Raw genomic sequence first — 13422 nt, forward strand, 5'->3', positions numbered from 1 at the left:
TTGTGTAGTTAGGGCATCTCCAACGTCGCCCCGCAAACCTTCTGCAACCGTCCGAACCGCGGAAGCCATCCAACACAGTTCTGTATCGGTTCGTGGCGCGGACAGGAAGTTTTTTTCTCGCAAACCGGAGACAAACGTGGGGCGTGGGGTTGCGGGAGTTCAGACCACTGTCACGCCCACTTCTGACTGCCCTGGCCCACCAAAAAAAACTTCCCCCTCCCGCGCATGCTTCTTGTCCGTCACCAGCTGCTCGCATTCATGCCACTGTAGAGCATATGCCGCTCCACATTGAAGGTGCCTCAGGGTGGACACGACCTCTCACTCCTCCGCCTTTGAAGCGGCGTGTCGACCGAGGGCATCACCCGTTGCACGCCCGGCTGAACACGGATCCTCATTGCATTTAAACGCCGGTATTAAACCTGCGTGGAAGCTGAGAAACCTACTCCGACCACAGGTCCGTTCACGAGCGGGCCAGCAATAAACGCAATGTTGGGCAAGCTCGTCCCGTCCACCCTCTATCTAAACGAGGCTAGACGCCGCCAAGAATCGCACCACTCGGCCGCTCCCCATCTCCTCCTTCTATCATTTTCTCTACCCTTTCGGTGGCATCCGACGGTCAGTAAGAGCGGTTCTCCGGCATAAAAGCTGGCATGTTGGCTCGTCGAGCCCAGCGGATACGAGCAAGGCAGCTTGCTGCTCCACCTCCCTCGCCTAGCCCGACGGTGGTTCGGCAACTCGCCGCTCCAAGCCAGCTCGCGGAGGAGTGGCGAGTTGCATCAGGCGGTGGGTTCCACTCCGATGAGCGATGGGTAAGCGAGTCGTCCTTTCCGCTGAAGCATATACCTCCGAAACTCACCCCCGCCGGTCAAGGGGACGACGGCTCTCCGCAGCCGACAGTAGACTAGTTGAGGGTATCATGTCATCGGGATGGATATCCGCCTGCGCCAGCCATAGACTAGTCCGGTTTCGTTTTTAGTTGAAAATATTTCCAAAATGTAACCGGTTTGGTTCGTTTTGTATGAAATCCAGCCGAGTTTATATGAATTTCATCCGGTTTGTTAAAAGAGTTTGCAATGTGTGTGGCTATGATTGGATGACAGCCTCCTGCATCCGAGTCCACGAACAAATGCGAGAGGAAATTTACGGGTCATCGTTGGAAATGCCCTTACTAGGTTACTAGGCTATCCTAGTAACAGCTACGGTCATTCGATAACAGTCACAAGATTATCGATGTTAGTTGTCACACGGTTGCTGTGCCGATTGTCTCACCCAGCTTGCTCGCAGCAGTCGACAGCGATAACAAAACAAAAGTTCGCTCTAAAATACTACTCCCTCCGTTTCTAAATGTAAGTCTTTGTAGAGATTCCACTAAGTGGACTACATACGGAGCAAAATGAATGAATCCACACTTAAAATGCATTTATATACATTCGTATGTAGTTTATAGTGAAACCTCTACAAAGACTTATATTTAGGAACGGAGGAAGTATTAGACAAGATCCACCAAGCTCGGCAGCTCAGACCCAATGATATTGAATAACCATTTCAGAAGAGTAGAAAATTTTGGACGTATTTCATCAGTTACATGCACAAAAAGCGCAATGAACAGGTTGCTGCCAAAAATTTACATCCTGCTCTTAACGCATTTCATCAGTTACATGCACAAAAAGCTACTGCTACTACCAGCTTCTACAGGGGAACCAGAGTGACATGGTCTGGCTTCTACACTCCAAAGCAAATATATACAGCATATATACGGCTTTGGCCTCAAAACTCAAAAGTTTATCTACTGCACGACCTACTATTCACATTCAATTGGGAATTCCGGAGCTCTGGAATAGACTGTACATCCTTATTTGTCAGGTCTAATTGACCGCCACCCTCAGCTACCTTCTCTACGAGAAGCCTCAGCAATGGGATCGTCGAAAGAGTTCCAGCAGACCCAACCATGATGAGCTTCTTCTGCATTATGTTCACCAGAACAAGTTCAAAAATACAATAAGCGGACACGGAATTGTATAAATATGATATCTGGGTTTATCACGGCAGGGTGACAGTTACATTCTCTTTTTTGCAAGAAGCAACCATCTAAATAGGTTAAAACAGGATGTCTACATGTGTTTCTTTGTATTGTGTGGCGTGCCACTTCTACAAAAGCCTATTCAAGATCAATATGTTTCTTTGAATGGTAATCCAAGATCATTATAGTCCAGATAATAATGTTGATGATGACAATCACTTGACTACAAAAGAATAGTGATCCAAATGGGAAAGTACATTCACTGACACTGACCTTTGCACGTGTCAAGACGACATTGATCCTGTGCCAATCACCAAGCAAAGAAGAACCACTAGCCCTTGAGTTCCCACTGGATCGTACAAAGGATACGATAATACAATCTTTATCCCTACCCTGTAAAAAGTAGATTTGTTCAGCGCACTAAAAGACCACGGTACCGATGATTTGTCAGACCAAGTCCCAACCAAAACTAATGAATCAGAAAAACAAAATATGGTTGCTCTCAAGTTCTATAGTTTTTTTATAGTAAAGAGCATACAAAACGCAATGATTGTAACATTTTCCAGGATGACGGTAATGCTCTATTGTCCCAGTGAGAAACTGAACATGAGCTCTAAATACAAGAGTAAGCATGCAACTGATTACTTCAAAATGTTATACATAAGAAATAACTAAAGAGAGATAAGAGTCATAACACACCACCATAACAATATTGATTATTGAAAGATCATCACGGCTGAAGGAATACAGGAGTCAATGACTTGCTCGTGCAAAACAGTATTTTTTTTTTACCTGGTATTTGTCAATTGTATGAACCTCAACCAAAGGATCAACCTGCTGCCGAATGAGATTCACTTGGGCATTATATGGGGTTATTATACCAATCTCATCTTGAGCTACACCTCTCTTTAGTAATTGTTTCGTTATCTACAGAAAAGACAAGTTTTCACTTTAAAAAATGCGAGAATAAAACTGACTTTGTATCAGCAGTCTGGATATGCAGCAAAGATAACTTGCTCAAAGTGTATCATATGTCCAACAGTTACATGAAAACAGTTAGATATACCCAATGCATTGGTTGTTCTTCATAGGTTGAACTTGACTGTTGGGCCATTTGCAACACTAGGCATAAAGTTCAAGTGTGGACTAGAGCAGTTGCATCTGGACATTCACCTAGCTTAAAATGTACTCCCTCCGTCCCATAATGTAAGACGTTTTTTGGCACTAGCGTAGTGTCAAAAAACGTCTTACATTATGGGACGGAGGGAGTACTTAACTAGATAAATACAAGCATACATATTCATTCTCAATGCGGCACATAGACAAGACAAGAATAAATTAAAGCGAGACCAAGATATTGGGTATTACTAAATATTCAACATGACACAACACATGGAGTGCCCATGCGTACACAAACACTCAACTGAAAGCAAATACATGGCAAATGTGCAACATCTCAACTGGTAGCTAGAGGTCAGTGATTACTTGCTAAAACATAAGAGAAAGGCATGAAATATGGCCCATGGCTGTAGACCAGGACATACCCATGAAACAATGTATGCTTCTGTAGGATTGTTCACGGTTCTATGTTCCTTGGCCTCAAGTGCCGGTACTTGATCTGTGTGAATTGGTCACGTAGTTAGCATTGAAGGCAGAGTATCACAACGATGTAACTAGTTGAATTTATTGAAAAAACCTGTGTTCGCAAAGATAACAGCCCTATCGGGATTCAAAATCTGCAATTAAAAGAATAGGGCACACCGATTAAAAGGAGGTTGCAGAAAGATGATACATGGCAGTATGACAAACCAGGGTAAACGAATCCAAGCTTTCAATAACAAGATGTTTCTATATTGAGAATTAAAATTTTCAAGCAAAAGGAAGGGTTACCTCCTTGAACTTGAAGTGAACCTGTTGTTTGCCAGAAAACTTGAGTTTCGCATTTGCGATTTCTAACGAACCACAGCATAACCTATTGCCATAAATCAATGAATTCGAGAGCTCCATAATACCTGATGACATTCGGTACTGCAGGAATGTAGTTTCCAAACATGAGTTTACTGGAACAAAGGAGATCTTTAACTAAAAAGAAAATATGTGGCATTGGCAGTAAGAGATACTTCTGACCGACTAACCTGGCACCTTAGTGCTGAAATTGCTTGAGGATGTGCTTCTGACAACCTCCAAAATAAGCTAATGCCCATCCCACTCTCTCGAGCTTCAAAGCTCTGTATGTACAAAATTGCTAGAGTTAATGAAAGGAGTGGCATAAAAAAGCATTATGTAAAAAGAAACACTGAAGGATTAGTAACCTGAACAAGTGGAGGAAGTTGATAATGATCTCCTACTAGCACAAACTTCGTTGCAAGCATCAGAGGTCCCAGTGAAACCTAGCGAGTAAGATGTGTGAAAAGGATGTAAACCTCTTCAGTAATCATTTTTACAAGAATATACTGGTTTATCAGCTTGACCGGCTACTATATACAGTTACGAAGTTAGATGAGCATCATTTTGTGGTTTTTCCTTTTATGGTATTTCCTTGGAGACTAAGTTACCAAGCATTCCTGAATTGGGGCCTACCGGTAATGTGATTTGTCCAGCTTCATCCATGATACATGTGTCGAACTTCTTATGTGCTAGTAAGGGGTGGTATACTCCCAAACAAGTAACTCCAACAACTTGCACTTGCTCCATTCTTGTTTTGATGGCATCTACTGACTGTACCTCTGTTGCTGTTCCACACACACGCACACAAATCAGAGCATGTTTTCTTCAAAAAATTAAAATGCATGTGCACTGACAAATGATATATTCTGACTTGATAAGCAATTGGCTCTGACATCAGGGTGTACAGCTTCATGCCTCCCGATTCGAATAAAATCTACACCCTGCAGAAAGACAATAATCAGAATAAAGCATGTACGTGTTTTGCTTCATTAAACTCGAATACTTGAGGCAGCATGTAAAAGTTTGCTCGCTGGAACAAATGAGGGTTTTACAATCGAATGGTGCTACATTAATGAAGCTTCAGAACACAAACCTCGGCCTTCAACTTCATAAGCAAATTATCAATAGCTGAATTAGTATATGAAGTTAGCAAAATAGATTCTCCTCTCATCAATAAGGACTTCACAGCATGCACCATTGTATATGTTTTGCCTGTTCCAGGCATTCCTAGAATAAGAGCATAATCTTTTGCTGCTAGAATCTGAAAACAAAATCTGCATTAGTCTTCTATTGAAATCTTGAATATCCACAAAAAGAAACATAAACTAAAAGAGCAAAGATTTACTTTATGCAGTGATCTCTGTTGGTCATTGTTCAAACTCGTTAGTGATTGTATGTATGATAATGCCGGGTCTTGGCTGAACAATCCTCCACTATCAAACCTGGGAGCCTATTAACATCCGAGTTAGGAAATTCCAGACAACAAAGACAATATGGGAAACATGCTATAACATAAAAGTGCTAGTGCCAAACAGACCTCAAGATCAACTACCAACTTCCGTAGTTTAGTGTTTTGCGGCTTCTGAGAAAACAGTTGGACAAGGTTGAATCTGGCAATAGTTTAAATACAAGCTCCAGTTAGATAAGAAAAGAGAACTTTTTTAAGTACCCATCCAAAGTGATAAACATGAACAACAAATAAAAACAAGAGCCAACCGCATGGTTGCAAATGAAGAGCTAAACTCATCCTTGTCTATCCGCCAAAGTTCGCGTTGGAGGTCTCCTTGCTCTAGCAAGGAGCTACTGCCTGGAAGTCTCAGACGACGTGACAAAGAGACCTACAACACATTCCATTTGAAATACTTATAAATTTATAGTCGATATAACCAAAAACGATGGACAGATAAGGTCTGTGATGGTCTGGTAATACCGTTATATGGGAACGGCTAATGTCCCTTATAGATCCATTTGCAACTGCTATCCTCCCAGATTGAGTGCTAAGCACCTAATGCAAAGTAGCAGAAGACGAGATAGAATTTAGTGTGTGGACAAATTAAACTGACCGACAAGGTTATAATGTCCATGCATCAATCTGATACTACCTTTGTACATTAATGTAAGACATTTTTGCAGTTCAACTTCAAACAAGAAATGACCTCTCTATAGCTATGCTCAAGTATATGAAATTAGACGATAGCTGAACCTGACACACCACCAATCCAGCACCTTATCTTTTCAGTTACCTATTTAATATGATTGCACTAGCTAGTACTACCTCCGTCCGGGTTTATAAGACCGTTTAGCAACACATGGACGTCCTCTTTTATTAGGCCGTTTGTCTCGGTTGTCGTTCCGCTGATTAAGGAGAATTAATTCCCAGCCGCTGCATGCGAGAGAGTCTGGCTGCATGCAAGCATTTGTTACGGGACTGGCGCTCCTTCTGTTGCATGCACAAAATCCAGCCAGTGCATGTGATGAGCGCAAAAGGCAGCAGGTGCATGCGGCAGTAAATATCAACAAGAATCGAGAAATTTGCAGCGCGTTCACTTCGCCTTGGTCCTGCGGATTCGGTCGGGAGGACCAATAATCCCGAACGGAGGTAGTAGCTACATAAGTTTCCAACATGTATCGCATATTCGTATTTGCTATTGATTACAGCTCTTTGGCTAAACTTGTTCTACGAACATATACATGTATTTAATCCTTGTCAACATACAATATGGTGCAAAAATTATTTGAGATGATGGTATGCATAGCGCTGTGTACAGGTTGCCATGAGCATGTTAAACTTGACGTGACCAATATTACTGAATACAGAAAGTGTACAAGGCTTACCACACAATCACCACATTTGAGGTTGAAATCTAGGCTCTCAGCTTGTGATTCTGAATGACCAGCTGCTTCAGGCTGCATCTTCTCACGCACAAAATTATATATGTATCTTTTGCTTTTTCCAGATGAATCTACTGAGTGTTCATTTTTCATATCAAGGACGTAAAAGGATGGTGCAGAACTCTTGCTCCCAGAATTGTAGTGAAGAGGAAGTAAAATTTCCTTTTTCTTGACCTGAATTTTGCATAAATTGAGTTAAGGGGGGAAACAAGTTTTGGAGCACATTTGAGAAACTAAAGATTACCTGAGAAGTTCTAGCTTCAAGATCAATCAATCTATCCCAATGTTTAAGAAAGTTATGATGGGCAACTGATAAGTGATTCACCAGGTTATCAAATAGATCACCAAGCCCACTAGTTGCTGTATTTCCGCCATGTACCTGTTGCATCGAAATGGAAGTACTCCTATAAAGATTAGTTGTCACATGTACATCTCCTAATAAATAAAGTAGTTCCATTTCTTTCCTCAGCAAGGACAAATGCTAAGACTATGTAAGAGAAACAATTGTCTAGCAAACCTTGTGATATATGGTGCATGAAGTCAGGTGTCGGCATCCAGTACATGAGGATGGACTCTGGAAAAGAACAGGAATTTAGTTGACTTCTCACTAATGGATCACTATGTACATGTTTCTAGTTCTACCTGTAGCATTGCAGGAAAACTCTGTGAAATTGATGCCTTCAGAATCTCAGAGGCAAGCTCATTCCGTCGCATCATTAGCCCAATTAAATCGGACCTCTTAACTTTGATACCCTTAATAAATTAATGAAAATGGGTAAGAATGGTACAAAATGTATTTTGAGTATCTTAAGTACAAGATTACCAATGTCTGGTCTGTGTGGAGATAATACAGAAGACCCATATCAATGTCCTTATTCAAGTATCTGAAAATGCATGGGAAGACGTGGTATGTATTGAGTAATGGTTAAGACTGCTGAAGTGCTGAACAAATAAGGATCACAGGATAGATGGATTATACCTCTCTGACATCAATAGCGTGTATAATATCACCTGCGCAGAGTGTTCCATAGCTGACTGCAAGTGGATAAACTCTCGTGAGGGGCAACACAAAAGTAAGTGCTGCATCTATTTTATTTAGGAAGGACGGTTATATTGCTGTTTACGGAGATATTGGTACGCCGACGTATGGGAAAGCAATATGTAACAAAATCTTATGCTTAAGGAATGTATTATAATGGTAAAGCCAATACCAAGACTAGCTATCATATTCAAGTACCAAAAAATGTTGCAACATAACAAGATCTGACATACAGTGATTGTGAAAATTAAAGAACATCAACTTTGCAAAAGTAGACGCAAGGCTAATCATGAGACTATTGGTTGGTTAGTTTTTCTCACAAGGCAAATATTTATTGGTTCATTTTACATGATTATCTAGTTGGTTGTTAGACTGAACACAAATATGTACTTGGCAGAAATTTACACACAAATAATGACAAATACCAGTGATGTTGGCATGTACTATGATGACAGAGAAGCTATGCATGTCAGCATGTGTGCAACAAGCAATTGGGCAACCAGGTTGTGAATAGGCTAGAAAACATACAGAACACAATAATCTCGTCGAGTATTAATAATTCCTAAGAACACTTGCTAAATAGTTGTGCGTTCTTACAGATAAAATAAATTAGGATATCCAGCAGGGTTCTGCAAATAAAACAATTAGACTACCCAAAGACGCCAGAAGTTGGCCTTATGGAGCACTCACATATAAGTGGCACTTGCAGGTAACTTTTTATCTTAACTTTATTACTCCCTCCAATCAATATTTATTGTCGCTGATTTAGTATAATTTATACCAAATCAGCGACAATTAATATTGATCGGAGGGAGTAGCAAATATGACCCCATCTCAGCAGTTTGCTACAGATATAACTGTGCACCTCAGGAGGGTGGGAAGAGGTGAATACACCACTGTCCTATATTGACATCTTTATATGAGTAAAGATATGAAAATATGATTCGCAATAACCATGTGAAATCAAAATCACTCTTACTTTTCCAGAAGACAAAGGTGAATCAAAGTTCATAATCTAAACTGGTATCACTGAGTACCAGACCCCTGACCAGTATAGCTTATTGCAACAAGTACCTCGTTTACTAATTAATTACAATGTCGATCATTTACAGAATTCTACTGACAAACACCACATCATGCCGAGAAATATATAATGAGCATCTTCAGTTTGTATCCGCTATCCAGGAATATATGGTTACCTGGCCACTAGTGCTTTTACCAGTTTTGAACTCCAGTGGCATTACTTTGTCGTATGAATCACCGCCGCATGAATTTATCCTTGATATGACAGAAGCATCGATAATCCCTTTTAAACCGTACCTTGGGGCCCATGCCATCTCCTCAATATCCATCATCTAAGGCGCATGAGAATTTCATTTCAATAAAGCTATTAATTCTTTAAGAAGAAGCATGAAGAATATGGAACTTTTAGCTTCATGATTAGGCACCACCATGAAATGAACTTGCTTTATATACCCTACATAAAAGTTGCCTACCTCAGTCACTTCAACAGTTTTCCGTCCTTCAGTATGTCCAAAATCCACGTTGGCACTTTTTGAACCCTGAAAGTGCAGCATATCATTGGCAAACAGCAGTATATGATCAAATCTTCTTCAGGCAATTACGAAACTATCCAAAGAGAAAAGAAAGTACAGCTAATTCACTGATAAATTATACAATTAACATAAGATACTGTACCAGGATAGATAAAGAATTACTAATTCTGCACTGAAAATTATAATCGAATTGGCACATATATTAACAAAGGACTTGAGATAGAGATTGTTCCTCTTTTTAAACTACTGAATGAGTGGAATATGAAAGCAGGTTTAATTTCAACAAAACTCAGATAAGAGTACTTAAGATATGGAATTGCTGTAAAGTTCAGAAATTCTTGTGGCCACATAAAGGACACCAAGAGTAAATAATGTGAAAGTTAGTATGCATGTGTATCTACCTTCGTGAAGGATTTGTACCAATTCAACATTTTAGGGATTGCTTCAATAAGAATTGAATGTGTGCTCCTTTCACTGGCTGCATAAGAAACTTTGAAAAATTAGTAACATAAATGCAGGGCACAGATAACAATCATTAGGTAACAGAGGAACCAGAAAACAACACTTGGATCAAACATGACTCGGCCCAGATACAACTTATCTAAATATCAATTTTACATATGCTAGTATTTGATAAAAGAGTGCCACGGGCTTTGCAGGACATATAGGACTTAATGCTTTCTAATCCACTAGAAAGACAAGCAGTAATGATTAGAATTAATAAAGTCACATTTATATAGAACTAGCCACGTTTATATAGCAACTAATTTAGCCTCGGTGTTCTAACAAAAAGTATAAGGAAGAATCACTAATCAGCACCCGGTATAACTCAATAATGATATAATCTAACCACATGAACACTACAAGCAATATGATGTTTACAGTGTTTCCTCATAAAGTAGGAAATTTTGCCCTGGATAGTACCTCCACATGCGTACAGACTCTCGAGATTGTTCAAAAGAACTTCTTTTGCTTGTTGTTCCAAAAACTGACTTGAAGGAACATCCTCAAGTAGCCCAGCCTAAAGCACAAAAAACAAAACTTCAGGCATCTAAATTGTTACAAGCTTACAATATTAGCTGACCAAAAGAAATTGTGGAATAGTAACCGAAGTCGGCAAGTATTCTTGTATCAAGAAACCTGAAATACTTGATGAAGCAGAGTACCCATCAAAGCGCTTGTGGAATATTCATTGCTTTTTAATCTTTCGTCAAGAACAGATCTCCTTGGACAATGGAAACTTGAAGCAACCTACAATCAACTAGTTATCAAAAATTCTGTAGGAAAATAAGAAGCACATATGTACAAATAAATTTTGGGAGTTTTCTAATAGGATGTGATAGAAAGTTGCTCTACAAACTACAAAATCATGGTTCCAGAACATAGCAAGTAGTACTCACCCGCGTTCCTGAGATGAGTAATTCTGGATGGACAATAACAAGATTGCTATCATGATCAACAGTGCATTTTCCTTGGTCACTGAATTCTCCAATTACACTTACTGTGTCGCCTGGGACGACAGTGCTATGGAACCTACAGTAGTATGAAAATGGGAATATAAAAAGATTGCTTAGGTGTATGTAGTGCATATAACAAAGAACTGAGCTTAAGTGGATGACCTCGCAGGTGCATCTATCCTATGTTGAAGAAGCCAAGGGGATGTTTAATACCAGTTATACCCCCAAGACATAGGGCGATAAACTGATAATCTAGTTTCCGACTACTAGGTTCAAGATATCCATTTCCATACAGTACTATACTACTATTGTATACTCACCACTCGTCACACAGATGCACTGAATACTCTTTCCCACAATGCTCATTCAGGAGACGCAGAACCTGCCAGAGAAAAGCAACTTTGCAGAGCACAGAAAGATCATTGGACACAAAACCATCCACACAAGTAGCGGGACACACCTTAGCAGGATAGCGATCGCATGAACTATCACCTTTGTGTTTTTCTGACACCTAAAAAGTAAGGTAAAACAGAAAACCTTTTGTCACTAGAACAGCACATCAGCATTGATCAGAGAACAGGTGGAAGCAAAAAGGCAAACCTCCAACACAAGGAAACTATCGAAAGATGGGGCTTCACGAGGTTTGTTGGATTCAACATTTAGACTGATGTTAGCAATAGGAGAACATTTGCTGTCTGTGCTATCACCACCTGTGACTTGACCTCCTTTATTCCCAGCATCAACGGGCAATTCTTCTTCCGTAATGGCATCTTCAACTTGATCTAGAAGATCCAATAGTGCCTAGCAAGAGAACATTTTGACATAATTTCGCAGTTCAATTATATGATGACTTCTTAATTCTGACAGGTAGCAAGAGTACAAAACGGATGTTGTATCAAAAGAACATAGTGTAGTCTTTTAACTCACCTTTTTGTGCTGCCCTGCTTCCAACTGGTCAGGTCCTCCATTACAAGTGGTACCAGCATCCAACTGCTGCTTGATACATGAAAAGATTACACAACTGACAGTTACATTTGGCTGACAACCAAGACAAAAATTCAGCAAATATGCGTGTATACCTCGGTGAAGCTATAGGGCAGTGATGGTGGCGTCCGGAATGGGCTTTGGTCTTCCATACCATCACCACCACCTGGGCCTATACCACACACACTCAGATTGCGTGCTGAAGCAGTACACCTGGACAAGCCCAACGGAGACGAATGCCACTTCTTCATAGCCTCGAGCGAGGAATGTTTCTACGATTGGAATCAACACGCCACAACCACAGGTTAGGAAACCACAAAGACAATGGATTTCATCAATATACAGCCAGAGGTGGCACTAGCACCCGTTCCAGCACAGCGTGTGTACGTGAGCATGAATGAACTCGCACATAAATAAAGAAACTTCAGGGTTGATGTACCTCGGTGTTTGAGCACGGATGAAGCGCCATCCCGGGCAACTGCCTCGTGCGCAGGCGATCGTTCACTGGCGAGATCTTCCAGGTGACGACCTCCCCGCCGCCATCGTCCTGGCTCTGCTTTATCAGCTGAACCGCACAAACAACCCGTGGTCAGGCCCGACTCAGGCCACGGCTAAAGCAGATCAGATCGGAATAATCACAAGAAGACGACGACTCACCATCCCGGGGGAAAACTTGACCCGCTTGGGCGCGAGGGTCTTGGTGACCTCCGGCGAGACCTCCGACAGCTCCTCCTCGGGCGCCGGGGGCGGGGGCGGAGGCGGCATGGGGCCGGGGTTCGCCGCGGGCTTCTGGCGCTTGGGGTTCTGGGAGGCGGCCTGGGACTGGTGGCGCTCAAAGAAGTGGAGGATGCCGAACTTGGCGGGCGGCTGCGACGGCTGTGAGGGCGGCGGCTTCTTCGAGGCCGCCGCCGCGGCCGCGCGCTTCCGCGGCGCCATGGCTACTGGCGGATTTGGGGTTCCGGGAGGGAGGCCGAGGGCGGCGGGCGGCGGCGGGATGGGGAAACCGGATTTGGGGGAGGAGGGTGGGAGGGAGTGGGGCGGACCTGGGGTTGGGGGGGCCGCGGGGATGGAGGGACGGGAAATTGGAATTCCCGCGCGAAGCGATTTCACCGGCGATAGGGCGGCGCCATTTCGGCCCATCAATTGCTGGGTCTGGCACTAACAAATTTCTTAGGCCCAGCATGCTTCAGGGTTCGCTGTGCTGCTGCAGGGTTCTTTTTTTTTACGACGCTCCGTGTCATTCGGGACATTGGATCAGCCTTTTGAAGCATGTACAAGTTTGCAACACCATCCCTGTTGAGAAAAACATTGCAACACCACAATTGTTGCGGAGCATCACCGTCGTCATGCTCACAACGGCATCGCTTGTCGTTTTCGTCACAAGAAGCATCGTCTCGTTGTCATTGCAGTAGCAGCAACAGCACAGCGTCACGGTGGTCGGCCCCGGCCTTGCAGCGACACCGATGATTGTGTCAACGTTCTGGGAACCAGGGTACCCAGACCTGTCTGTCTGCGGCTCACGACGTG

The 13422-nt window shown here is 42.2% G+C and overlaps 1 protein-coding gene across 2 annotated transcripts; it reads right to left on the bottom strand.

Moving 5' to 3' along the window:
• Positions 1-1517: 1517 nt before the first annotated feature.
• On the bottom strand, positions 1518-12905 carry LOC119365592 (DNA replication ATP-dependent helicase/nuclease JHS1-like). Of its 2 annotated transcripts, none has more exons than XM_037631238.1 (34): positions 12553-12905; positions 12335-12460; positions 11991-12167; positions 11839-11904; positions 11512-11712; positions 11372-11422; positions 11232-11293; positions 10855-10987; positions 10595-10705; positions 10379-10475; positions 9856-9932; positions 9395-9460; positions 9098-9253; positions 7839-7894; positions 7683-7743; positions 7502-7612; positions 7377-7433; positions 7104-7238; positions 6803-7033; positions 5898-5972; positions 5684-5805; positions 5505-5577; positions 5313-5417; positions 5061-5228; positions 4839-4908; positions 4601-4746; positions 4333-4410; positions 4156-4248; positions 3911-4048; positions 3717-3756; positions 3565-3638; positions 2813-2947; positions 2294-2413; positions 1518-1962 (listed from the first exon to the last, which is right to left on the bottom strand). In XM_037631238.1, exons 1-34 carry the CDS (start codon positions 12829-12831, stop codon positions 1783-1785), a joined length of 3870 nt encoding a protein of 1289 aa, XP_037487135.1. In that variant the 5' UTR covers positions 12832-12905; the 3' UTR covers positions 1518-1782. The 2 variants fall into 2 exon arrangements, with proteins under 2 accessions (XP_037487135.1, XP_037487134.1); XM_037631237.1 differs by having other exon boundaries at positions 4601-4752.
• Between the last annotated feature and the right edge of the window lie 517 nt (positions 12906-13422).

The sequence above is a fragment of the Triticum dicoccoides genome, chromosome 2B, assembly GCF_002162155.2.
Source record: "Triticum dicoccoides isolate Atlit2015 ecotype Zavitan chromosome 2B, WEW_v2.0, whole genome shotgun sequence".
NCBI lineage: Eukaryota > Viridiplantae > Streptophyta > Magnoliopsida > Poales > Poaceae > Triticum > Triticum dicoccoides.

What these genes read in the sequence shown, in the direction of transcription:
- LOC119365592 (XM_037631237.1), bottom strand. Translation starts at nt 12,831, where the DNA reads ATGGCGCCGCGGAAGCGCGCGGCCGCGGCGGCGGCCTCGAAGAAGCCG. An exon ending in GAGTCTGTACGCATGTGGAG is followed by an intron (nt 9,933 to 10,378) that starts GTACTATCCAGG and finishes TTTCTTATGCAG; the next exon opens with CCAGTGAAAGGAGCACACAT. An exon ending in CTGGACAAATCACATTACCG is followed by an intron (nt 4,411 to 4,600) that starts GTAGGCCCCAAT and finishes CTTACTCGCTAG; the next exon opens with GTTTCACTGGGACCTCTGAT.